The sequence below is a fragment of the Trachypithecus francoisi genome, unplaced genomic scaffold (genome assembly GCF_009764315.1).
Source record: "Trachypithecus francoisi isolate TF-2019V2 unplaced genomic scaffold, Tfra_2.0 Lachesis_group21, whole genome shotgun sequence".
Lineage (NCBI taxonomy): Eukaryota > Metazoa > Chordata > Mammalia > Primates > Cercopithecidae > Trachypithecus > Trachypithecus francoisi.
In genome coordinates, this window is record NW_022681467.1 from 41,282,405 (window position 1) to 41,307,237 (window position 24,833).

The window sequence follows — 24,833 nt, forward strand, 5'->3', positions numbered from 1 at the left end:
TGAACCCGGGAGGCGGAGCTTGTAGTGAGCTGAGATCCGGCCACTGCACTCCAGCCTGGGCGGCAGAGCAAGACTCCGTCTCAAAAAAAAAAAAAAAAAAAAAAAAAGAGAATAACCTCTCATGGGTTAACTGTATTAACCCCATGAGATTTGTATAAATCTACTTGAATATTTGCTCTAGCAATTAACCAAACTGGTTCATTCATGGGTCTAACTGGGAAGGCAGAATTGGGCACCTCTGTTCATGATTGAATGGGAACAACTGTTGGGACTGCTGAGGATTACAATGAGAGAAATTAAGTCATAGGGAGGAATTTTTTAAAAAATACGCAGAGCCCACCGGGGCCTATCACGGGGAGCGGGAAGAGGGGAAGGGGGAGGGATTGCATTGCAAGTTATACCTGATGTAAATGACGAGTTGATGGGTGCTGCACACCAACATGGCACAAGTATACATATGTAACAAACCTGCACGTTATGCACATGTACCCTAGAACTTAAAGTATAATAATAATAATAATAATAATAATAAATTAAAACACTAAAAAAAAAAAGAAAAAGAAAAAAATACGCAGAGCCCTGAGGTTGCTGTAGCAATTTATTTGACAAAAGCTTCAGGGTAAAGAGGTCAAGGAAATAGCAGAAAGGTTACTAGCTAGAACCAGTGGGTGTCCCAAGAAGGAATTAGGCAGCACTCTTCTTAGACCAGGTGTTCATCCTTCAGCCCACAGTAGTGATCAACCAATAGAATCTAGGGGTTTAGCATTGATTTAAGGGGCTCTCTAGAAGAGAAAAGTTAATCAAAAGTCAGGAATCCTGGGAGAAATCCATTTCTAAAATTAATAGCACCCTGGGCCCCAGATAAAAAGGACAGCAATTTTTCTGTTAAATCAGAAGTTACCCACTTTTAAGCAATTTCCCCCAGGAAGTTTGCCAACTGAACAGACAGATAAATACTAGGTCTTCTTGGGCCTGGCTGAGAGTAGAGAGCCCGTGGAGAGGCCCAACTAAGTGGTCAATAATTGGAACTTTGGATAAAGGAGGGATGTATGAACTTATGGGTGATGTTTTGAGGGAAGCAAAGGGAACTGAATAAGAGTGAAGAAAAAAGTAGAGGACCTCATGTCGGTGTCTTGGTTTATTTTGCAGTGAGGAGCAGCCTAGGTTTGGAGATAGGAGGACATTGTCTTTTGCTGCCTGTTTCTTTAATCAGGATTTGGGTGGCTGTAGTCTTTGGAATAGTGGGTAAGGAGCAGTGATGAAGCATGCCCAGGCCCTAGCCTTCCCGCCCCAACCAACTCACTCATTGTCTAAGCAAATGTTTCCACAGTAGGTCCAGCAGCATGTATGATTTGGACGTATACAGGTCCTTATTTTAGTACACCTTTTCTCACAGTACTTATATGGAGGCTGTACCCAGCACTGCTCAGTTTCTCTTATCATGTCTAGAACTGAGATGGAAGAAGTTAGCAGGGTCCATCTATTCACAACTCAGACAAGAAACCCTTTTTAAGCTTAACAATCCCTTCTGAAACTTGAGCTCCAAGTCACAAAGTATTTCTCTGGCTACCAAGAAAATCCCTTCCTCAAAGTATATAACCAGTGTCTTGTCACAACACCATCCTTGCACGGCCTGTATTCCTCCATCTACATGTCCCTACAGCATGTCAGACTCTAAAGATAGGACCTGGGACACCCTGACCATATATGACACCAACCACCAAACTTATTCTCATGTAACCTTAGATTTCAGGGCCTGCAATATCCTCTAACTCCAATTTCCATAGCCAATTTGCAGAATGGGAAACTGAACCAAGGGAGAATAGAAACTTGTTTTTCTCCCCCCCCCTTTTTTTTTTTTCTTTTTTTGAGACAGAGTCTTGCCCTGTTGCCCAGGCTGGGGTGCAATGGCACAATCTCAGCTCACTGCAACCTCCACTTCCCAAGATCAAGCAATTCTCCTGCCTCAGCCTCCCAAGTAGCTGGGATTACAGGAGCATGCCATCATGCCTGGCTAATTTTTTGTATCTTAATAGAGACGGGGTTTCACCATGTTGGCTGGGCAGTCTCGAACCCCTGACCTTGTGATCTGCCCACCTCGGCCTCCCAAAGTGCTGGGATTACAGGTCTGAGCCACCGTGCCCGGTCATTTTTCTCCCCTTCTATTGTTTCCCTGATGATGCCACCTAAGCCGTCAGTCTCTCCATAAATTTCATTTATTTCCCTGGCCCACAACCCTCCTGCTCAGTGCCTTTGTTGTCCACATTTTCTTATCGTATGAACCCAAACTTTGACCCACTAAGGATCCTTTATTTGTCTTTTCCATTTTTCATGTTCTAAAAGACTCTTCCCCTCCCACTAAATTAACGTGCTAAATATTACCCTTTTGTCATTCATCAAAGGCTCACCCAACTAAGGCACAAAGGTTCTGAAAATATGGGCTTGGAGGGAAGCTCTGTGTTGGTTTTTCCTCTACTGGTCTGACATTGGAAAATATTATTTCCTGCTAACTGATGTAATAGAGACAAAAGATATGTTCCCTTTTCACATACCTAGGGTTGCTTTCAGAGCTGAGAGAGAAAACTTAAAGGCATTGGGAATATCTAACCTAATCTTGCTTGAATATCTCTACTTAAGGAGAGATCCTTTAAAGGCTGATTCTTGAAATGCAGACCCTGAATCAGCTACGATAGACATCCCAGAACTGGGCAGAGCACCCCCTCCCTTTTCACACCACCCACGGGGATCTCTGGTCCAGAGGCCTCCCAACACAGGCAGAAGCATCACAACTCCAGAGATGAACATGATGAGTAGAAGAATCCAGGGCTTCATGGTGGTCTCTGTGTGTGTTTGGGTTACGTTCTGGCAGAAGACAAGTCTTTTCCCAATGCTGCTAGAGGTAGAAAATGGATTGAGGAGAATAGGATAAGCAACAGGGGGAAAGTGCTTATGACTATCATGTTGTTCTTTCCCTTTCTAGTACCCAGTAGCATACCAACTAATTCCCAGGCTAGCCAGTGACTTCCCCAGGTTTCTTCTCATCTCATATTACATACCCCTTCCTTTGCAAACTTACTTCTTTTTAAAATGAATTGCTCCTTTCTGATTAAAAACAATAAATCTTCAGATTATACAATTTGTAAAACAAAAAATACAAAGAGGAAATAAATAAGCATTAATAATTCCACCATCTAGAGATAATCAATATATGTCTACACTTTTATGTTGTAGTCATTATTTTTATGAAATTGGACACATCAGTGTCCTGATATTTTATTTTAAAGCATATGTAACATGATGATATAAAGAAGTTTTAGTGAAGATCCTAAGACAAAAGGCACTAAAGCAACTTAAGAGGGAATTATAGACAGATAACAGGACTTGAGAAAAGATGATAGCTGAGAACCGTTAGGGGACTCAAAACTTTAATGCACTAAGATGGTCCAAAGTTGGAGGAATTGTAGAGAAGATTTCAAAGATTTTATTGGTAAAAAGCTTTGCTCATGAAACCCAGAATGCTGCCTTCTAATTCCAAGTTGAAAAAGAAGGTTTTATGATACTACTCATTGAGCTTGCTATGTGATCCCAGAAGTCTGTGGGAACACAGTAGACTTGTGTTTGAATCATGACTGAAGACTTTAAAGGGTGACTTTAAATCTGGCCAAAGTGGCCTGTAGTAGCAGAGAAAAGGGCTCTAATTTACGAAGTATCTGAACTGTAAATGGCCAGACGGCATTTGATGTCTCCAATGAACCCTTGAAATCTCCCATGAAAGAGTCAAGACCAGAAGCACAGAACCAGCTTATGATAATATCTATTATACAAGAACTTTCCTACTCCTCTTATTGGTTCATCCTCCCTCTATCCCTAGGAGACAGAAACTTGCTTTAGTCCGGAGTGGGTGGAGGAAAGGAATAGAATTACAAAGAGCCAGAGCAGGGGGCGGGCAGCGGGGGAAAGAGATTCACCACATCCTGTTCCATAACTGGAGCTTCTGAAGGAGGGAGGAATCCATAGTTCTGAACAATTTATGGAGTTGTGACTAATTTCATGGACCTGGACATTTAACTTATTATATTGAGAAGATGTTTCATGACTGGAGAATCACATAAAATTTGCGGAGCCCTACCTAAATTTTCCTGAAGAAGCAAGGAAATAAACTAACAATTCTGAATAAAATATACAGGGAGGCAAAAATATGCTCACATCATATAAATCGTGACAAGAATTCAGCCATAAATATTATCGTTTCCTCATATCATCAAGACCTGAATAGTGTCAATTTCTTCTTGTTATAAAAATGTTCTGATGAACCTCCTTATAGTTAAAGCTTTGGTACATATATTGTTATTTTTATAGCATGAGTTAATGAAGAAAGGTTTCTAGGCAAAAGACATTGTATTTCCCAGACTTTGGATAATTGCCGCCACATTTTTCTCACTAAGGGTTAGGTTACATTTCCACCTACTGGATATCAAATGCATGTCTCTCCACCCCCTTGTTCTACTCTAGGCTATACAAAGGTAATTTTCATCACCACACTATTTGCTGATGGATATTTTACAGAGGAAAGAACATGGGCTCCGGAGTCAGATAGGCTTGAACTAGAATCCTAACCCCACCAACTTCTAGCTGTGGAACCTGAGCCAGTCACATAATCCCCAGAGCCTGGTTTTCCCCATCCATATTATAGAAAAAATATCAATACTCATCTCATAGGGTCATTGGGAAGATTAAATAATATGTACGAAACACTAAGCATAGGACCTGGAACATAGTATACACTTCATAAATGTTAACTGTTAGCATTAAGCTCAGAATATCCTCCTCTAGATATTTGAAAACTATTTTCAATTACAATTGTTTTCTTTTTACTTTTTTTTACACTTAACATTTTAATCTGCTTAGAATCTATGCCTCTGTGTGTGGAGGGAGAAGGGGAGAGTTCATTCACTTAGTAAGTACTTATTAAGTGCCTAACTATATTCCAAGTTCTAGGTATTGGAGTATAGTGGTGAACAAAACAGACGAAAATTCCCCCATTCATACAGCTGGCATTCTAGTTAAACAATATAAGGAAATGCATAGATGGTAATCAGTGGTAAAGAGAAAAATAAAGAAATGGAAGAAAATAAAATAGCCTGCAGCTGAGTGACAGCTGAGCGGTAAGGGGAACTGGAGTATGGGAACAGCAGAAAAATCTTAATAAAATGGAATAGATAGACATTTTCTTAACACTGTAACAATGTAACTATTGCAATCCAAAAGCCAGCATTCCACATTATAAAACTGAAAGTACTCCCATTAAAATTAGAAATAGGAAAAAAAGATATGCACTGTTAGGCCTACTTTTTAACATTATTTTCAAGTGTTTAAGCCACTATAATTAGAAAAGAGAAAAATTTGAACTATAAGTAACAGAAGAGTGGAAAAGGAGCCTAATTACAACTGAAACTTCCCAGCCTTCTCCCATCTACCCCCCTCATTCTCTATCTGTTGCTCTACCTTTCTAGAACCAAATAGGAAGGGAAACAAGAATCAAAGAAAAGGATAAAATTCTGACATGAATTGCATGTAACAAGGCAGTGATTTTCCCTCTGCCTGAAAGTCTTTATATTTGTTCAGAAGTTTTCAGTGAAGCAAAAGAGATTTCTCTGTGCTGTCCAGTGTGGTAGCCACTGGCCACATATGACTATTTAAACTCATTAAATTAAATCAAAATTCAGTTTCCAGTCATTTCAAGTATTCAGTGGCCACATGTAGTTAGTGGCTATTGTCCCCAAAGTCTTTCTCTGATGCGTCTCAATCCATTCATACATGGGACGATGGAAACAGTTTACATCAACCTTTGACTTCTTGTGTGTCCTATTTAATATTCCTTATTTCTCAGGGACGGAGCACTTCCATCATCACAGAAAGTTCTACTGAACAATGCTGCTCTAGATGAATCCACCAAAATGACTCTGCTCAAAAACAGGGGTAATACTAGAAAAATTTTAAACGTGCTGAATTTTTCAAAGGAGGCTTTGAAAATGTATTCTCCTCTTAGCTTCTGTGAAATTTGGAAGGTGAAAAATACAAGTTTTAGGCACATGTCATTAGATGTATTGACTTTTAGGCAATCGTTTTTAAGAGATTTGAGCAGAGGCAAGAGCAACAACAACTTAACTTGGCAACTTCATTGAGTAATGCTTAGGTAAGCTGGTAGAGACACAGGTTCTTAATGGAGAAGCTTGAAGAGCAGGAATAAGCATTTAAGAGTAGAACCACCCCTCCCCCTGCCCACCCCAAATATCTGATCTTCTGCAATTTAAGGGATTCTGCTTCTCCTTTCCTTTCTCTCCCTAGTCTCCTGCTCTTGCTAGCTAGCAACGGTAAGATACCCATTCCTTGAGCCTGAGTCCTTGAGAACCTCAGAGTGTTCTTCTGATTATGTGAATATACCAGCACATGGCAAGACAGGTGAATCATGGAGATACTCTGTTATCTGCTTACAGCCGGGGATGTGAGGGATGAGGTAACTGGGTGAAAGTGGGCATGGATTTCAGTAGGCCTCTGGATTCCTGGTACCAGCCCTTTGCATAAAGAAGGAGGAATACTGATATACAGTGACAGGAATACCATAAATCCAAAGCACTGGGTTCCATGAGGCTGTTTCTTTGTATTCCAAAATACCACCCCAGACCTAAGTTTTCCAGAGCTTTGAAATCTGTTCATTCACACGGCCTCATTCTTACTCTAGTTTTCTTAATTTCTTACTTGCCCCTTGCCCCTTAAAGGTATTCAGGAATCTGAGGATGCCTAGTCCCCTTTTTGCACACCCCCAAGTGTACTAAATGATCCCAGACAAGAGAAACATCATTATGCCCAGGCTGGGTACTTCTCAACTTCTCATATACAGAGTGCTGTGAATTCTTTGGTCATCCTGAGACAAACTGCAGGACAATTCAAAGACACCCAGGATCAGAAAGACACAGAACTACTGCTCTCCACCAAATGTGGGATCCTGGGCTTTCCAGATAATGTTAAAGACGAGAGTGTGCTAGATTTAGTGTCAGGAATGCTGAAATCTTATTTTGTTTCTGTCCCTTTTACCTGTGGAACCTCAGACAGCTCATGTCACCCCCTCTCAATTTTCTTATTTGAACAAAAGCGACAATAATCCCTACCTCACAGGAATAGTAACACCATCTGGACTAGGAATTATTCCAAGCAAGCCACACATAGAAGCTCATGTATCAAGACCTTTATCCCCACCTACCTCTGAAGGTGTCTGAGTTGAGTGTCTGTAGTAACTGACTGACAGCTCTTTTGTCCGGCCTCCTATTATGAAGTTGTTTGAAGTGGGGCTCAAACTGGGGGCAGAAGAGCAGAAAAACAATGTTCAAAGGCCAGGAACTTAATGGCGATTTTGGTTGTGACCAATTTTTAATTTCTACCCAGAAACTACATGTTGGCTGTATCACAGATTCTTTCCCTTGATATTCACCCATCCAGACGTACTCAATTTTCTTAGGTGCAGGTGGGATCTTCTGATAAGCTGGGAAGAACATTGTGTACCTGGATTGCAGCTCAGGCCACCCCCAGAAGACCCAAATTACATGTCCCCAAGGTCTTTCGCAAATACTTCTCAGTCCATTCATACGTAGGAAGTTGGGAACAGTCTACATTGACCTTTGACATCTTGTCTGTCCCATTTAACATTCCGTCTTTCTCAGTATTGATTTTCTTTTACCAATAAAATCATACCATGATCTCCCAGCAAATGCCCTCTGACTTTTATGTAGCTAAAAAGAGACTGAATAGGAAGAATTTTAGAAAAAGTAGATGACCACCTAGCAAATGAAGGAAGTGACGTGACCAAATCCAGCACCAAGTTCTTGCCATGAGCTTGTTGGTTGAGGTGCAGAGGGATTTGCTCACCAAATGTCAGGGAAGGGCATTATATTGGGCACACGATACACATGATTTGGAGATCACCAGCTCATTAGAAAAGAGAACAGTCAAGTGAGCATGGGGCAGGGGCTTCCAAGGGGTAAACCTTCTCTCAAAGCCTGTCTGCAGGAATATTATATACAGTGACAGGAGATGTCACTATGAAATTCTTCCCAGGATACAGGCATACCTGGGAGATATTGCAGGTTCGGTTTCAGGCTGCCACAATAAAGATAATATTGCAATAAAGTGAGCCACGTACACTTTTTGGTTTCCCAGTGCATATGAAAAGTATGTTTTCCTGAAGTCTTTTATTTATAAATGTATTTAAACTAGAAAATGAAATATTTAATAGTTGAAAGTTGTTTCTCTGAAACAGCTAGTCAAATTTGCAAACTTCTGATACAATATCTGTATATGTTTTAGTATACAACTGTACCTCTCACATTCTAAACAGTTTCTAATAGTTTTCTTACGATGAATTTCATTATTACTTGTTAAAATATTAAAAAGGTATGCCCTAGTCTGTCAAGTGTTCAAAAACATTATGTATAAAAAATAATGTGCATACCATAATTTTAAAATACTTTATTACTCAACTGCGAGTGATTATCTGAGCCTTCAACAAGTCATCATCTTTTTGCTGGTGGAGGGTCTTCCCTCAATGTTGATGGTTGTTGACTGATCAGGGTGGTGGTTGCTGAGGGCTGGGGTGGCTGTGGCAATTTATTAAAATAAGACAACAATGATGTTTGCCACATCAACTGATTGATCCTCTCAAGGAAGATTTCTCCATAGCATGCAATGCTGTTTCATAGCATTTCACACACAATAGAACTTCTTTCAAAATTTTGGTCAGTCCTCTCAAACTGTGCTGCTGGTTTATCTAAGTTTGTGCAATATTCTGAATCCTTTGTCATCATTCCAACCATGTTCACAGCATCTTCACCAGGAGCAGATTCCATTCAAAGAAACCACTCTCTTCGCTCATCTATAAGAAGCAACTCCTCATCCACTCAAGTTTTCTCATGAGATTGCAGCAATTCAGTCACATCTTCAGGCTGCACTTCTAATTCTCATTCTGTTGCTATTTTCATCACATTTGCAGTGACTTCCTCCACTGAAGTCTTGAAATCCTCAAAGTCATTTATACGGGTTGGAATCAACTTCTTCCAAACTCCTGTTAATACTGCCATGCTGACCTCCTTCCATGAATCATGGTATCTAGAATAGTGAATCCTTTCCAGGAATTTTTAAATTTATTTTGCCCAGATCCATCAGGGAAATTACTATCTATGGTAGCTATAGCCTTACAAAATGTATGTCTTAATCATTTTGACTTTCAAGTCCATGGGCTAAAGAATGAATGTTGTTAGCAGGCTTGAAAACATTAGTATCTTCATATAGCTCCATCAGAGCTCTTGGGTGACCAAAATCTTTTTTTCTGAGCAGTGGCCTCAACAGTGGGCTTAAAATATTCAGTATACCATGCTGTCACCCAGGCTTTGCTGTTTCATTTATAGAACAGAGCAAGAGCAGAGTTAGCATAGTTTGCAAGGGCTGTAAGATTTTTGAAATGATAAATGAGCTCTGGCCTCAACTTTAAGTCTCCAGCTGCATTGGCCCCTAGCAAGAAAGTCAGCCTGTCTTTTGAAGTTTTGAAGCCAGGCATTGACTTCCATCTATGAAAGTGCTAGATGGCATCTTCTTCCAATATAAAGCTGTTGTATCTTCACTGAAAATCTGAGGTCTATTGTAGCCACCTTCATCAATTACAGTTGACCCTTGAACAAAATGGGAGTTAGGGGTACTGAACTCCTACACAGTTGAAAATCCATGTATAGGCCGAGTGCAGTGGCTCACGCCTGTAATTACAGCACTTTGGGAGGCCAAAGCAGGCGGATCACAAGGTCAGAAGTTCGAGACTAGCCTGGCCAATACAGTGAAACCCCATCTCTACTAAAAATAAAAAAATTAGCCGGGCATGGTGGTGGGCGCCTGTAGTCCCAGCTACTCAGGAGGCTGAGGCAGGAGAATCATTTGAACCCGGGAGGCGGAGGTTGCAGTGAGCAGAGATCGTGCCACTGTACTCTAGCCTAAGTGACAGAGTGAGACTCCATCTCAAAAAAAAAAAAAAAAAGAAAATTCATGTATAACTTTTGACTCCCCAAAAACCTAACTACTAATAGCTCACTGTTTTATTGTTAATTTTAGAGACACAGTCTTGCTATGTTCCCTAGGCTTATCTCAAACTCCTGGCTTCAAGCGATCCTCCTTCCTCATCCTTCAGAGTAGCTAGGACTACAGACACACACCACCATGCCTGAAATGTTCTTTTTATTGAGATGGGGTCTCACTATGTTGCCCAGGCTGGTCTCAAACTACTGGCTCAAGCAATCTCTCCCCGCTCAACCTCCTGAGTAACTGAAATTATAGGTATGCACCATCACGCCTGACTAATAGCCTACTGTTGACCAGAAGCCTTACCAATAACATAAATATTTGACTAACACATATTTTGTATGCTATATGTATTTTGTATAATATTTACTCTTACAAGAAAGTAAGCTAGAGGAAAATGTTATTAAGAAAATCATAAGGAAGAAAAGACATATTTACGATTTATTAAATGGAAGTGGATCATCATAAAGGTCCTTGAGGATGTGCAAATGAACCCACACAGTTCAAGCCTGTGTTGTTCAAGGGCCAACTGTATCTTAGCTAGATCTTCTGGATAACTTGCAGCACTTACTGCTTTACATGGCCCCTTTGTGTTATAGAGAGGTCTTCTTTCCGTAACCCTCATGAACCAACCTCTGCTAGATTCAAACTTTTCTGCTGCAACTTCCTCATCTCTCTCAGCCTTCATAAAATTGAAGAGTTGGGGTCTTTCTCTGGATGAGGTTTTGGCTTAAGGGAATGTTATGGCTGGTTTGATCTTCTGTCCAGATCATTAAAACCTTCTCCATATCAGCAGTAGGGCTGTTTTGCTTTTTTTATCATTCCTGTGTTCACGGAGTAGCCTTTTTAATTTCCTTCAATAACTTTTCCTTTGCATTCACAACTTGGCTGTTTGGTACAAGAGGCCTAGCTTTCAGCCTGTCTCAGCTGTTTAACATGCCTTCTTCACTAAGATTAATTGTTTTTCTAGTTTTTTATTTAAAGTGAGAAGTGTGGGACTCTTCCTTTCACTTGAACATTTAGAGTCCATTGTGGGGTTATTAACTGGCCTAATTTCAATATTGTTGTATCTCAGGGAATAAAGAGGCCTGAGAAGAGGGAGCAAGACTGGCAAATGACCAGTCAGCAGAGCAGTCAGAACACATACATTTATTGTTCACCATGTTCTGTGGGCACAGCTGGTGTCATTCCAAAGCAATTACAATAGTAACAACAAAAATCATTGATCACAGATCACCTTACAGATATAATGATAAGAATAATAATAATAAAGTTTGAAACACTTTGAGAATTACTAAAATGTGACACAAAGACATAAGTGAGCATGCTATTGGAAAAATGTGCCAAAAGACTTGCTCAATGCAGGGTTGCTGCAAACCTTCAATTTGTAAAACATGAAACATCCGTAAAGCAAAAATAAATTAATAAAGCAAAGTGTAATAAAATGAGGTATGCCTGTATGTTGAGTGCACTGAGGGGCAGGAAGCATATGTCTGGACTCCAGGGACTTAGCTGAGGAAGGTGGACCAGTACAGAGGCAAAGAGCTTTGGAACCAAGGTAAAAAGCTATGGGAACAAACTGAAGGAAATTTTGACAGGGACTGAAAATGGTGCCAAACCTAAAGTGATTGAATTATGGATTTCTAAGACATTTATTTATATGGCAGGAAAATGATGTTCCATGCATGACGATCATAGTCTTTTGCTCTGTGTGGCCCAGATGCTGTAGATCCTTGATGGTCTGTCTGAGGAGCACGGTCACTAATGAGTAGCTGAGGAGTGCCAAGGGCTCCTGCCACTCATGATTCTGGATCAAGCTATGCAGAATTTAGGACAATCTGTACACTATTCTATTTTAGTTGAGAATTTCCCAGTGTAATATCTGAAATACTGTATCCAATAATTCTATATCCAGCAAAACTATCCTTTCCTGATGAAGGTAAAATAAAGACATTCCCAGAAAAACAAAGACTGAGAGAATTTGTTGCTAGCAGGTCTGCCTTTCAAGAAATACTAGAGAAAATCCTAAAGCTAAAAAGAAAAGACATCAGATAGTAATGAGATCTACATTAAGAAACAAAGAGAACAGATAAAAGTAATTATGTAGGTAAATATAAAATCTGATATTAATATTTTTTAACAGATTGGAGTGACAACTGTATAAAAAATGATTATAATCATTCAATTGTATTGTTAGGCTTAAAACATAAAGATGTAATATACATGAAAAATAGCACAGCCAGGTGTGGTGGCTCATGCTTGTAATCCCAGCACTTTGGGAGGCTGAGGCGGTTGGATTACCTGAGGTCAGGAGCTCGAGAACAGCCTGACCAACATGGTAAAACCTCGTCTCTACTAAAAATACAGAAAATTAGCCTGGTGTGGTGGTAGGCGCCTGTAATCCCAGCTACTCAGGAGGCTGAGGCAGGAGAATTACTCAAACCCAGGAGGTGGAGGTTGCGGTGAGTCAAGATCGCACCATTGCACTCCAGCCTGGGCCACAGAGCGAGACTCTGTCTCAAAAAAAAAAAAAAAAAAAGAAAAGAAAAATAGCACAAAAGAGGGAGAAAGGCAGGCATGTAAGTATAGTTATGATCATCCAGTTTAAAGACTTTGTATTTTTAAGTATGAGAGCCATGGATTATTAAGTAGCATTATTTATTTTTCAGACATATAGGATTTGCTTTTGGTGTTGATTTTCTATTTTCCTGCATTTTCAAAAGAAAATATTGTATGGCATTAATCATTTGGAATTTTTGAGACTTTCTTTGTAATCTAGGTCATTGTAACTAAGCACTCAAACCTGCTCAATTGGGCCGGGTGCGGTGGCTCATACCAGCACTTTTGGAGGCCGAGGTGGGTGGATCACTTGAGGCAAGGAGTTCGAGACCAGGCTGGCCAACATGGGGAAACCCCGTCTCCATTAAAATTACAAAAATTAGCTGGGTGTGGTGGTGTACACCTGTAATCCCAGCTATTCGGGAGGCTGAGGCATGAGAATCACTTGAAGCCAGGAGGCAGAGGTTGCAGTGAGCCAAGATAGCACCGCTACACTCCAACTTGGGTGACAGAGTGATACTCTGTCTCAAACAAAACAACCTGCTCAATCTACAACTTTGTATAGATAATTTATTTTCATTTATTGAGGCTGTTTTGTGTGCATGTGTGTGTGTACATATATGTTAAGGTTTCTTGATCTGTTTTTTCTTTACCAATATAAAATATTGTTGTCTAAATTGTGTAGTGTCCTCTATGTTGAATGTTAATTATATTGTATGATATTTAAATTGTTATATCATCTTTCTTTTTAATTCATATTTGGTGTAGCATCCTTTTTTATTCCTTTATTTTAAATTACTTCCTTACTTTTGGGAAACCACACATTGTTAAATCATTTAAAATTTTTAATCTGAGAGTCTCTGTCTTTTAATAAATGTCTCTAACCCCTTTACCTTTAATAAATATTCTTATAGAAAACAATCTTATGTTAGGGCCTATCTCTGGCATCTTATTTCATATTTTGTATTTATCATGCTTTTTAAATATTTGTTTTTATTTCTCTCTTCAGACATCTATTGGATGGATGAAATATCTTCTACTATTTTAAAAGCCGTTATTGTATTTTGATTCCTCAGAGGATTTTTTATTTAAGCCCACATTACTTTTCCATATAGTCTTAAAGATTTCCAAAACTTGTAAGTTTTCCTAAAATAAGACAGCTCTTTCAGTATGCTAACTGTTCCCTTTAGTTTATCTTCTGACCTTGTTGATATTTTCTAGACAGTTTTTAGTTCATGATTATAATGGATATTGGTGTTTTATTCTCTTATTCTTTCTATCTCTTCCTTCCACTTTGTTCTTAATCCCTAAATTTTTAGACAACACCAAACTTTATGAATTGACGTCTCACTGTGCAAAATTGCTGACATGGCAGGCCTGCAGTTGCTATCTTTACAAATCCTGCTTACAAGGTTGGCTCTTGGTTGGCATCCATAAGCCTGAATTTTGAGAAAGTTCCCATTGTTCTCAGAACAAACAAGTATGGCTCTCTGTGCCTCAACCGTTTGTACAAACAACGCGGTTTATGGTAGATATCTGTTTTTACTTTGGGAGTCTGGAATTTTGATATATGCTAGGCAGAAGCTGCTATATGACCAGCCCCCAATAGAAACCCTGGACACTATGTTTGTCTCTCATGAGCTCCCCTGGTAGACAACACTTCACACATGTTGTCACAACTGATAGATGGGGGAATTCAGCATGCCCTATGTGACTCCACTGGTCAATGGGAGAAGACACTTGAAAGCATGCACCTGATTTCCTCTGGACTTTGCCCCCTGCACCTTTTCCCTTTGGTGACTTTGCTTTGTAGCCTTTCACTGTAATAAATCATAGCTGCAAGAAAAACTATATGCTGAGTCCTGTGAGTCCTCCTAGCAAAGCACTGAACCTGGGGATAGCCTCGGGAACCCCCAGCGTATTCACTCATTTTGCCCATATACTTTTGTACAGTCATTCTAGATTTATTTTCCTAGCGGAGCACATCCTTCAAGCAGGCTTTCAAAAAGGGTCTTTGTGTGGTAAGCATTCTGATGCTTTGTATGTCTTAGAACAATTTTATTGTGCCCTCATATTTTAAAAGTTCAGGATGTAAATTTTCACTCGAAACGTTTTTACCTTAAGCATCTTGAAAATGCTACTCTATTGATTTATTGTCCCATTGTCACTATTTGAAAGTGTAATCTCAGTCTGATTTTTTTTCCTTTGGATGATCTATTCTTTCTCTATAGAATATTTTAAAATTTCTTTGTATTTGATGTTCCTACATTTTAGAATGTGGCTAGATATGCTAGTTTTCTTACTCTATTCTTTTATGATCATTTCCAGTCTGAGCTCTTTAATAGTTCTTTAATTTGGGGCAATTTTAATGCATTGTTTCATTAAATATTTTTTAACCTACTAAATCTTTTTCTTTTAGAACTACTATTTGGATGTTTACACTTACACCTCTCACTTCCACATACCTTAATCTTCTTTTTTATTTTGAAACAATCTTAAAGTAGGAGAAAAGCTGAAAGTACAGTAAAAATAACTTCTTTTCCCTGAAACATTTGAGAGTAAGTTGCTTACTGATGCCCAATCACCCCCAATGCTGTCATATACATTTTCTATAAAGACAAGTTCTTCTACATAAACACAACATAGCCATCAAAATCCAGAAATAAATGATGCCAATATCTACACTAATCTATTTAAATATATTAATTATGTCTATTTTATGCATCATTTTAATTAATTCTGTATTATTTGCTATCAGTCATTCAGTGTGAGGGGAGAAACATTTCATGTAAATGTGATGTTCACTGCTAGGTTTGATTTGAAGGCAAAAAGGAAGCATAAGTTTGTTACTCTCATTCCATTAACCAGCTCAACTTGATGGGGGAGGTGATACAAACCTACACAGGTTTGGCTTGTCAAACCTAAAACACTTTAGGTTAAGTTAAGCTGAATGTGCATGTTTGAGAAATAGCTCAGGAGTGAGGGGGAAACTAATGGACGGGACCAGCTGACAATCTAACTGTAAAGATCTGGGTAAAACACTCAGAGAGAAATTCAGAGGAGCCCGAGCTGACACATTTCATTTTAATGGTCATACAATTATTCGCCAAGAAAGACAAAATTAGACCAGGAAAATGGCAAACAGATAGAAGCTTCAAGGATTTGGGGATTGTTACAAAGATCCCAAAATTAATCTGGATTTTCTTGCATCTTTATTTCAGATGGCACATCAAACAACTCCTCTTATTCTTTTCTGTTTAAGCAGAAAAACCAGATCTGTGGCATAGGTTTTGAATGTTTTTAGGCCAGGCGTGGTGGCTCATGCCTGTAATCCTAACACTTTGGGAGGCCGAGGAAGGTGGACCACCTGAGATCAGGAGTTCGGGACCAGCCTGGCCAACATGGTGAAAACCCATCTCTACTAAAAATACAAAAGTTAGCCAGGTGTGGTGGCGGGCACCTATAATCCCAGCTACTCAGGAGGTTGAGGCAGGAGAATCACTTTAACTCGGGGGGCAGAGGCTGCAGTGAGCCGAGATCGTGCCACTTCACTCCAGCCTGGGCAAGAAGAGTGAAACTCCCTCTCAAAAAAAAAAAAGTTTTTAAATTGACAAGTAGTAATTTTACTTATTTATGTGATACATAGTGATGTTTCAATATGTATAATGTATAGTGATCAGATCAAGGTAATTAGCATACCCGTCATCTCAAACATTTATCATTTCTTTGTGTTAGGAACATTCAATATCTTCCTTCTAGCTATTTGAAATTATATAATATATTATTCTTATATATGCTCATCCTACAGTGCTATAGAACACTAGAACTTATTCCTCCTGTCCAGCTATGACATTGTATCCTTTAACAAATCTCTCCCACTGGGCGTGGTGGCTCACACCTGTAATCCCAGCACGTTGGAAGGCTGAGGCAGGCGGATCACAAGGTCAGAAGTTCGAGACCAGCCTGACCAGCATGGTGACACACCTGTCTCTACTAAAAATACAAAAATTAGCCAGGCATGGTGGTGCATGCCTGTAGTCCCAGCTACTCGGGAGGCTGAGTCAGGAGAATCGCTTGAACCTGAGAGGTAGAAGTTGCAGTGAGCCAAGATCGCCCCACTGCACTCCAGCCTGAGCAACAGAGCGAGACTCTATCTCAAAAAAAAAAAAAAAAAAAAAAATCTCTCCCGATCTTCCCCTTCCCACTATGCTTCCCAGCTTCCAGTACCTGCTGTTCTACTTTTTACTTCCATGAGATCGACATTTTTCCAGATATGAGTGAGAATATGTGTTGTTTAATTTTCTGTTCCTGACTATTTCACAGAACATAAAGTCCTCCAGTTTCAGCCATGGTGCCATGAACAACAGGATTTTATTCCTTTTTATGGTTGAATAGGATTGTATTGTGTATATATATCATATTTTCTTTCTCCATTCCTCTGTTATTAGACACCTAAGTTGAGTCTGTATCTTGGCTATTGTGAATAGTGCTGCAATAAACATGGGGGTACATATGTTGATATGCTGATTTCCTTTCCTTTGGATAAATGCCTAGTAGTGGGATTGCTGAGTCATAAGGTAGTGGAGTTCTATGTGTAGGCTTTTGAGAAATTGAGATACCATTCTCCATAGTGACTGTACTAATTTGTATTTCCACCAACAGTGTATAACAGTTCCCCTTTCTCCACATGGTCAACAGCACTTGTTATTTTTTGTAATTTTCTTATTATTGGAGCAATCCTGACTGGTGTGAGACAATACCTCATTATAGTTTTCACTTGCATTTCCCTGATGATTAGTGATGTTGAGAGAACAATGAAAAGTCATTTTTTTCATATATTTGTTGGTCATTTGTATGTCTTCTTTTGTGAATTCTGTTCAGATCATTTGCCCATTTTTTAAATTGGATTGTTTGTGTTTTTGCTGTTGAGATGTTTGAGTTTCTTGTATATTCTGGATGTTAATCCCCTGTCAAATGAATAGTGTATTAGTTTGTTCTCACATTGCTATAAAGATATTACCTGAGACTGGGTAATTTAAAAACAAAAGAGGTTTAATTTACTCACAGTTCCACATGGCTGGGGAGGCCTAAGGAAACTTAAAATCATGTCAGAAGGCGAAGGGGAAGTAAGGCATGTCTTACATGGTGGCAGGAGAGAGAGCTCATGCAGGGGAAACTGCACCTCTTAAACAATCAGATCTCATGACAACTCCCTCACTATCACAAGAACAGCATGGGGAAAACTGCCCTTATGATCCAATCACCTCCTATCAGATCCTTCCCTCCACACATGGGGATTAGAGTTTGAGATGAGATTTGGGTGGAGACACAGAGCCAAACCATATCAAATACTTTGAAAATATTTTCTCTCATTCTGTAGATTGTCTTTGCAATCTGTTGATTGTTTTCTTTGCTGTGCAGCAGCTTTTTAGTTTGATATAATCCAATTTACCTATTTTTGCTTTTGTTGCCCATGGTTTTGAGATCTTACATTAAAAATCTTTTTGTAAGATCATGAAATGTCTTGCAGTGTTTCCCCTATGTTTTCTTCTAGTAGTTTTACAGTTTCAGGTTTTACCTTTAGACCTTTGATCCATTTTTAGCTGATTTTTGTATAGAGTGAGAGGTGAAGGTCTAATTTCATTAGTCTGCATATGGATATCCAGTTTTCCTAGTACCATTTACTGAAGAGACTATCCTTTCCCCAGTGAGTGTTCTTGGCATCTTTGTCAAAAATCAGTTGGCTGGCCAGGCACAGTGGCTCAAGCCTGTAATCCCAGCACTTTGGGAGGCCGAGATGGGCAGATCACGAGGTCAGGAGATCGAGACCATTCTGGCTAACACAGTGAAACCCCGTCTCTACTAAAAAAATACAAAAAACTAGCTGGGCGTGGTGGTGGGCACCTGTAGTCCCAGCTACTCGGGAGGCTGAGGCAGGAGAATGGCGTAAACCGGAGAGGCGGAGCTTGCAGTGAGCTGAGATCCGGCCACTGCACTCCAGCCTGGGTGACAGAGCGAGACTCCATCTCAAAAAAAAAAAAAAAAATCAGGTGGCTATAGACACATGGAGTTATTTCTAGGATCTCTATTCTCTTTTTTTTTTTTTTTTTTTGAGACAGAGTCTTGCTCTTGTTGCCCAGGCTGGAGTACAGAGGCACAATCTCAGCTCACTGCAACCTCTGCCTCCTATGTTCAAGTGATTCTCCTGCCTCAGCCTCCGGAGTAGAGTAGCTGGGACTACAGGCATGCACCACCATGTTCGTCTAATTTTTGTACTTTTAGTAGAGACAGGGTTTTGCTATGTTGGCCAGGCTGATCTCGAACACCTGACCTCACGTGATCCACCTGCCTCAGTCTCCCAAAGTGCTGGGATTACAGGCTTGAGCCACCGCCCCGGCCCTAAGTTATCTATTCTATTCCATTAGTCTATGTGTCTGTTTTTATGCCAGTGCCATGCTATTTTGGTTACTACAGCTTGGTAGTATATTTAGAAGTCTTGAAGCCTGTTCCCTCCAGCTTTGTTCTTTTTGTTAAGGCTTGCTTTGGCTATTCTGGGATGTTCGTGGTTCCATACATATTTTAGGATTTATTTTCTATTACTGTGAAGAATGTCACTGATATTTTAATAGGGATTGCATTGACTCTGTAGATGGTTTGGGGTAGTGTGGTAATTTTAACCATATTAATTCTTTCCATCCATGAGTATGGAAAGTTTTTCCATTTGCTTGTATCCTCTTCAATTTCTTTTATCAGTGTTTTGTAGTTTTCAATGTAGAAGTCTTTTATCTCCTTGGTTAAATTTATTCCTAAGTATTTGTTTGTAGCTGTTATAAATGGGATTGCCCTCTTTGTGTCCTTTTTTAGCTGGCTTATTGTGCACAGAAACACCACTGACTTGTATGTTTATTTTGTATCCTGTAACTTTACTGAATTTATGAGTTCTTCGAGTTTCTTGGTAGAGTCTTTAAATTTTTCTCTACATAAGAGCTCGTCTGCAAATAGGGTAAATGTGACTTCCTCTTCTCCAAATGTAATGTCCTTCATTGTTTTCTCTTTCATGATTGATCTAACTAGGACTTCCAGTACTATGTTGAATAAGAGTGGGTAAAGTAAGCAGCATGCTCATGGAGGCAGATGGAAGCTCCCTAGCCTTTCCCCCATATCTTCTTTCAGTTCCTAGAGGAAAAGTTTTCAGCTTTTCCCCATTAAGTACATTGTTAGCTGTGGGTTTGTCATATATGATCTTTATTATGTGGAGGTGCTTTCCTTTCATATATAGTTTATTGAAAGTTTTTATCATAAAGTGGTGTTGCATTTTATCAAATGCTTTTTCTGTATCTACTGAGATTACCATATGGTTTTGTCTCTGATTCTGTTGATGTGAAGTATCACATTTATTGATTTGTCTACATTGAGCCATTCTTGCATTCTTATGATAAATCCCGCTTGATCATGCTACATTATCTTTTTGTTGTGTTGTTGAATTGGGTTTGTATTTTGTTGAGGATTTTTGCACCTATTTTCATCAGGAATATTGGCCTGTGGGTTTCTTTATGTTGTCTTGTTGTTGTCTGGTTTTGGTATTAAGGTTATGTGGGCCTCATAAAAGTAAGCTAAGAAGAATTCCCTCTGCATCAATTTTTTGGAATAGTTTGAGAAGAATTGGTATTAATTTATATTTAAAGGGTCATAGAATTTGGTGGTAAAGCCATATGGTTCTGGACTTTGTTTTGGGGGAGACTTTTTATCATGGATTCAATCTCCTTACTTGTTATTTGTCAGTTCAGGTTCTTCTATTTCTTTTTGGTTCAGTGTTGGTAGGTTGTATGTGTCCAAGAATGTATCCATTTCCTCTAGGTTTTTGAATTATAAAGAATATCACAAAGGATACAGAGGAAGAGGTGCATAAGGTGAGATATGGGGGAAAGGCTAGAGAGCTTCCATGCCCTCCATGAGCATGCTGCTCTCCAACAGCCTCTAAGTGTTCAGTGGTAGCCATCTGGAAGCTCTGACTTATAAATTTTATTTTGAAATTTCTGTTCAGTTTTGAGTAATTGTCTTTTTTTAGACTAATTTCTAATTATTTCCATTATAGTCTGAAACTGTGTCCTTTGTAATATAATTGTTTAAAATTTTGTTCAGACTTTTTTATAGCCTAATATATAGTCACTTTTTGTACATGTTTTATTTGTGCTTGAGAAAAATGTATTCCTTTACTTTTTCTATGCAGACTTCTGTATATTTTAATTAAGTCAAGCTTGTTAATCATCATGTTCAAATTACCCATCTCTTTACTAAATTTACTACTCTATCAATAATTTGAAAGTATAAAGTAAAGATCTTCTATATACCCATAAATCCTTCCCCTTATAAATTTGTCAGTACTTGAGCCTGCCGCAATGTTGACTAGACTGCTTTAACAGAAAGCCTCCATCACATAATGGCTGAAATACAATATACTTTTTTGTTTCTTGCTCAAATAATAATTCAAGATGAGTATTCTAAAACAATGAGTATCCCTTTTTTCATGTGATAAAAGGAGTCAAGGACGCAGACTCCTTTCATCTTTTGGCTTCACTAGGCTCTAGAACCTTGTTTTCATCTATACTGAGCTGGTAGAAAAGAAAAAGAGTGTGAAAGAGACTTGCCATCTTCTTAGGGTCTTGATCTAGTAGTGACAAGTCTGTTAGCCGAAATATTTACATTGTGGCACTGGCTGCAAGGTGGTTGGGTAAGGAAAATGCAGCTTCTGTCTGAGATGATGATTCTCCTCTACATAACCCCTCTTTGCTAGGATAATTATGACGGCGTCCAATCTCTAAATTGTTCATTTATGAGTGGATAAAAAGTAAAACTAGGAAAGAGAGAGCCTTTGGGAAGGGTCAAACACCAGTCTCTAAACTACAGGTACAAATATCAGAATTTTTGAATTATAAAGGATATTGCAAAGGACACAGAGGAAGAGGTGCATAAGGTGAGATATGGTGAAAGGCTATAGAGCTTCCTTTGAATGTAAATTACAACTGTGGACTGAAGGAGACTGCATTAGGAGTTCAGAATGTCAGAATGAGGTTCAAATCTTTAGAAGATTATCATCATCAGAGGAAGAGGGTGATCTTCTTCCCAGCTTCCATGCCTATTGGGAGTCCAGTGACCCCAGATTGTCCCCTCTCTCTCCTATTAGGGAAGAAGAAACATCTTCACTTCTGAGAGTTCATTTTCTTCATGATATTCAAGGTCAGTGACCACCTCCTCCTGGACAGCCTGCCAAGACTTTGACTGATAGGTCTCTCCTCCTGTCTGAGCTCTAAGATATTTACTATGTTTCCCCACTAGCCCTTCTGTCCCATGCCCTACAATAGTCTCTCTTTCTGTGTGTATATGTGTATTTAAATTTGTATATGTATATGTGTGTATGTGTTTATATACGTTTATATATGAAACAGATACTTGCTCTTTCACTCAGGAATTCTAGCTCTCTTAGTCTAAAGAAATAAAAGATTTATAAAAAAGATGTTCAATATGACATTTTTTAGATTATTAGTAATTAGTACAATACAAATACTTGATTATTAGCATTTAAGTGAGAGCTGTGCAATTATGAAAATCCACATTTTGAGAAATACTTATATGATTAAATAAGGATGGCAAAAATAGGTAACAAAAGATGTTTATATTAAAAGGATTGTTTATATTAAATATGGAGAGAAACTAAAAGATAATGCAATGAAACATCAGTTAATTCTAAGCAACTCTTTCTAAAAATATATTTTTTCTTTTCTTTTTTCCATAAAACATTTTGTAGTTAGGAAGCAGGAATACATGATATCTTTCATTCTATCAGCAAGAACACAAGACTGGTAATGTGAGAGGAGGAGGCGTCTTTCCTGCGGAAGCCCTATCCCACGTGAAAAAGGACAGGGCTAGGGGCAAACAAAAGGAGGAAGCCAAGACTCTCTTGCTCTGCCCCGACTTGGCCAGTGGAGGCAGTGAGGAGCTAAAGATCATTCCTTCCTTCTTGCCTTCACTCTCCTCAGGCAGCTCTGCAGGGAAGTCTGTGACAACGTGGTCAGACGTAGGGCCCACGCTCTGGTCAGAGTCATGCCATCCCAGACTCTGCTGCCTGTCCTGGTTCTCTGTGTGTTGCTGCTTCAGGCCCAGGGAGGATACCGTGACAAGAAGAGGATGCAGAGTAGGTGATGGGCCGCTGGATGGGTGAGGGGGAATTGGGTAGGAGGAATGGAGGGCCTGTGTCCAGTCTGAGTAGGACCTAGGAGTTGAAAACTCTCTGCATATCCAGCTCTGACCACAATGTTGTGTAGACTCTGGACTGTCCCAAACCATGGCCCTCCAGCCCCTTAGCTGGCCCTGGGTATAGTAATGGGAATGAAGAAGAAACCTACATATTTTGCTGTTCCTTCTCAATACTTAGAGATAAATGGCACATACCATAGTGAAAGGTACACCAGGGCTGAGAATCCAGTGAGAAAGCAAGACAATTAGTTGATTTATGCACATTTGTGAAGAGTAAAGATTCAGAAGTCGTTATGACAGTAGGTGTAGGTGTAGAATGGATATAAGTGTAGGGAAATAGGACATAAGACAAGCAAAAGTTGGGGTACACAGACCCAAGTTAAGGTTATCATCAAACGGACAAGGAGAGTGGTGGTGGAAAGGAAACTAAAGAAGGGGCAGGAAGACTAGAGACAGTGACAGTGAGCAGAAGAGGAGAGAAAAGAGGCAAGTTGATCCTCATCTCTGAATTCTACTACTCAGAGACTAGGAGAGGGTTTGAAAGACATCTCATGCTTCTTTGAGCTCTCAGGATCAGACTGTAGATTCTATGGTGGTGACTTCACCAAGGCCATGGCTAGTAAGGGAGATGGAGTTCTGATTGCTGGTGTATGGAGAAGGTCCAGGAAGTCCAGGCATTGTGGTCTATTGGGGTAAGATGTACAGTGGAGAGACAGGATTTAAAATATGACCAATCACTAGGATTTGGTGATGGGCAGGAAGGTAGTTCTATGAAGAAGGAATCCAGGAGTGTCATGAGTGAGACCTGGGTTCAAGGGTCTTGGAGGAAGCTTTAGCTTGAGAAAAATGTTCTCTAGGAAGCTGCATTTATTTACCCTTCTATCCTCCTTTTCAGAAACACAGCTATCCCCAGAAATTAAAGTCTGCCAGCAATGGCCTAAACTATATCTATGCAAACGCTTCTGTGAATCTCACCGAGACTGTCAAGCAAATAACATATGCTGTTCAGCCTTCTGTGGGAACGTTTGCATGAGCATCTTGTGAGTGGGAGAGTGGGCTGGGATGTGCATCCTGCTTCCTGACTCCCCTATCCAAGACTGTGCCCACATCTGAAGCACAAGGACTTCAAGTCACCAGCATAAGAACATCAACAGGAATGCCGCCCTCCCTACTGTCTGAACTCCTTGTCCCTGTCAAATAAATCAGAACAAATGTTCAGGGATCCTGCCTCTTTCGCTGCCACTACAGGTGATCATTGAGAGCCCACAGTAACCCCCACAGGTGCCCCGCTCGTCTTGTGTCCTGGTGTTCGATTTCTCTCCCTGGTTATGCTTCTCTACCCTCCCTCTCCCTCTTTGGCCCATGTATCCCTGCCAGCCCTCAGGAGGCACAGCCCCTTGCTGTTTTGCTCACTGAACCAGTACTCCCAGAGGAAGGAACTGCTCATGTGCAGCATCTCCCAATGCTAAGGAGAACATTTCTCACCCTGGGGTCAGAAGGACCCATTAAGCATGAGATGGGTGGCAGTCAGAACCCGAGGTAAAGAGTGGGAGACCCCCAAGCACTGCTTTGGTCTCCTTAGCCTTGGTGCACCCCCATCCCATGCTCCCCAATCTCTCTGTAAGGTTCACATTACTGTCTGTTTATCATTAGGATAATGAGTCCCAGAAGCCCAGTAAGCCCAAGGCCACAGGAGAGTGAGAGGATATGATGTGGCCAGAAGAGGGTGTTTCTTCTAGGCTGACTTTTTCCTCACTTCTCTCCATTACCTGAGACCAGAGGCATCCTAGTGAGAGTGAGTGCCTACACCAACCCCAAAGCTCCTCCTATCCAGCACCCACCAATATGGCTACTCCTCTGATGGGACCCATTGTAGGCCTCAGGATCTGACACTCCAGTACCTT

At 39.9% G+C, this 24,833-nt stretch overlaps 2 protein-coding genes across 3 annotated transcripts; one reads left to right on the forward strand and one right to left on the reverse strand.

Moving 5' to 3' along the window:
• Positions 1–582: 582 nt before the first annotated feature.
• WFDC9 (WAP four-disulfide core domain 9) lies at positions 583–24,239 on the reverse strand. Its single transcript, XM_033185367.1, has 5 exons — positions 24,158–24,239; positions 7,262–7,355; positions 2,742–2,890; positions 1,304–1,451; positions 583–782 (listed from the first exon to the last, which is right to left on the reverse strand). The coding sequence occupies exons 3-5, from the start codon at positions 2,830–2,832 to the stop codon at positions 752–754; spliced, it is 270 nt and encodes an 89-aa protein (XP_033041258.1). The 5' UTR covers positions 2,833–2,890; positions 7,262–7,355; positions 24,158–24,239; the 3' UTR covers positions 583–751.
• On the forward strand, positions 22,708–24,151 carry WFDC10A (WAP four-disulfide core domain 10A). Of its 2 annotated transcripts, none has more exons than XM_033185368.1 (2): positions 22,708–22,867; positions 23,825–24,151. In XM_033185368.1, the coding sequence occupies exons 1-2, from the start codon at positions 22,777–22,779 to the stop codon at positions 23,971–23,973; spliced, it is 240 nt and encodes a 79-aa protein (XP_033041259.1). In that variant the 5' UTR covers positions 22,708–22,776; the 3' UTR covers positions 23,974–24,151. The 2 variants fall into 2 exon arrangements, with proteins under 2 accessions (XP_033041259.1, XP_033041260.1); XM_033185369.1 differs by having other exon boundaries at positions 22,725–22,867; positions 23,843–24,047.
• Positions 24,240–24,833: the final 594 nt, after the last annotated feature.

Coding starts and splice junctions, on each gene's coding strand:
- WFDC10A (XM_033185368.1), top strand. CDS start 22,777: ATGCCATCCCAGACTCTGCTGCCTGTCCTGGTTCTCTGTGTGTTGCTG. Junction 22,868..23,824: donor TGACAAGAAGAGGATGCAGA/GTAGGTGATGGG, acceptor CCTCCTTTTCAG/AAACACAGCTATCCCCAGAA.
- WFDC9 (XM_033185367.1), bottom strand. CDS start 2,832: ATGAAGCCCTGGATTCTTCTACTCATCATGTTCATCTCTGGAGTTGTG. Junction 1,452..2,741: donor CCTCTGGACCAGAGATCCCC/GTGGGTGGTGTG, acceptor CTTCCATCTCAG/TTCTAGACATGATAAGAGAA. Junction 783..1,303: donor AACATTTGCTTAGACAATGA/GTGAGTTGGTTG, acceptor TTTCTCTTCTAG/AGAGCCCCTTAAATCAATGC.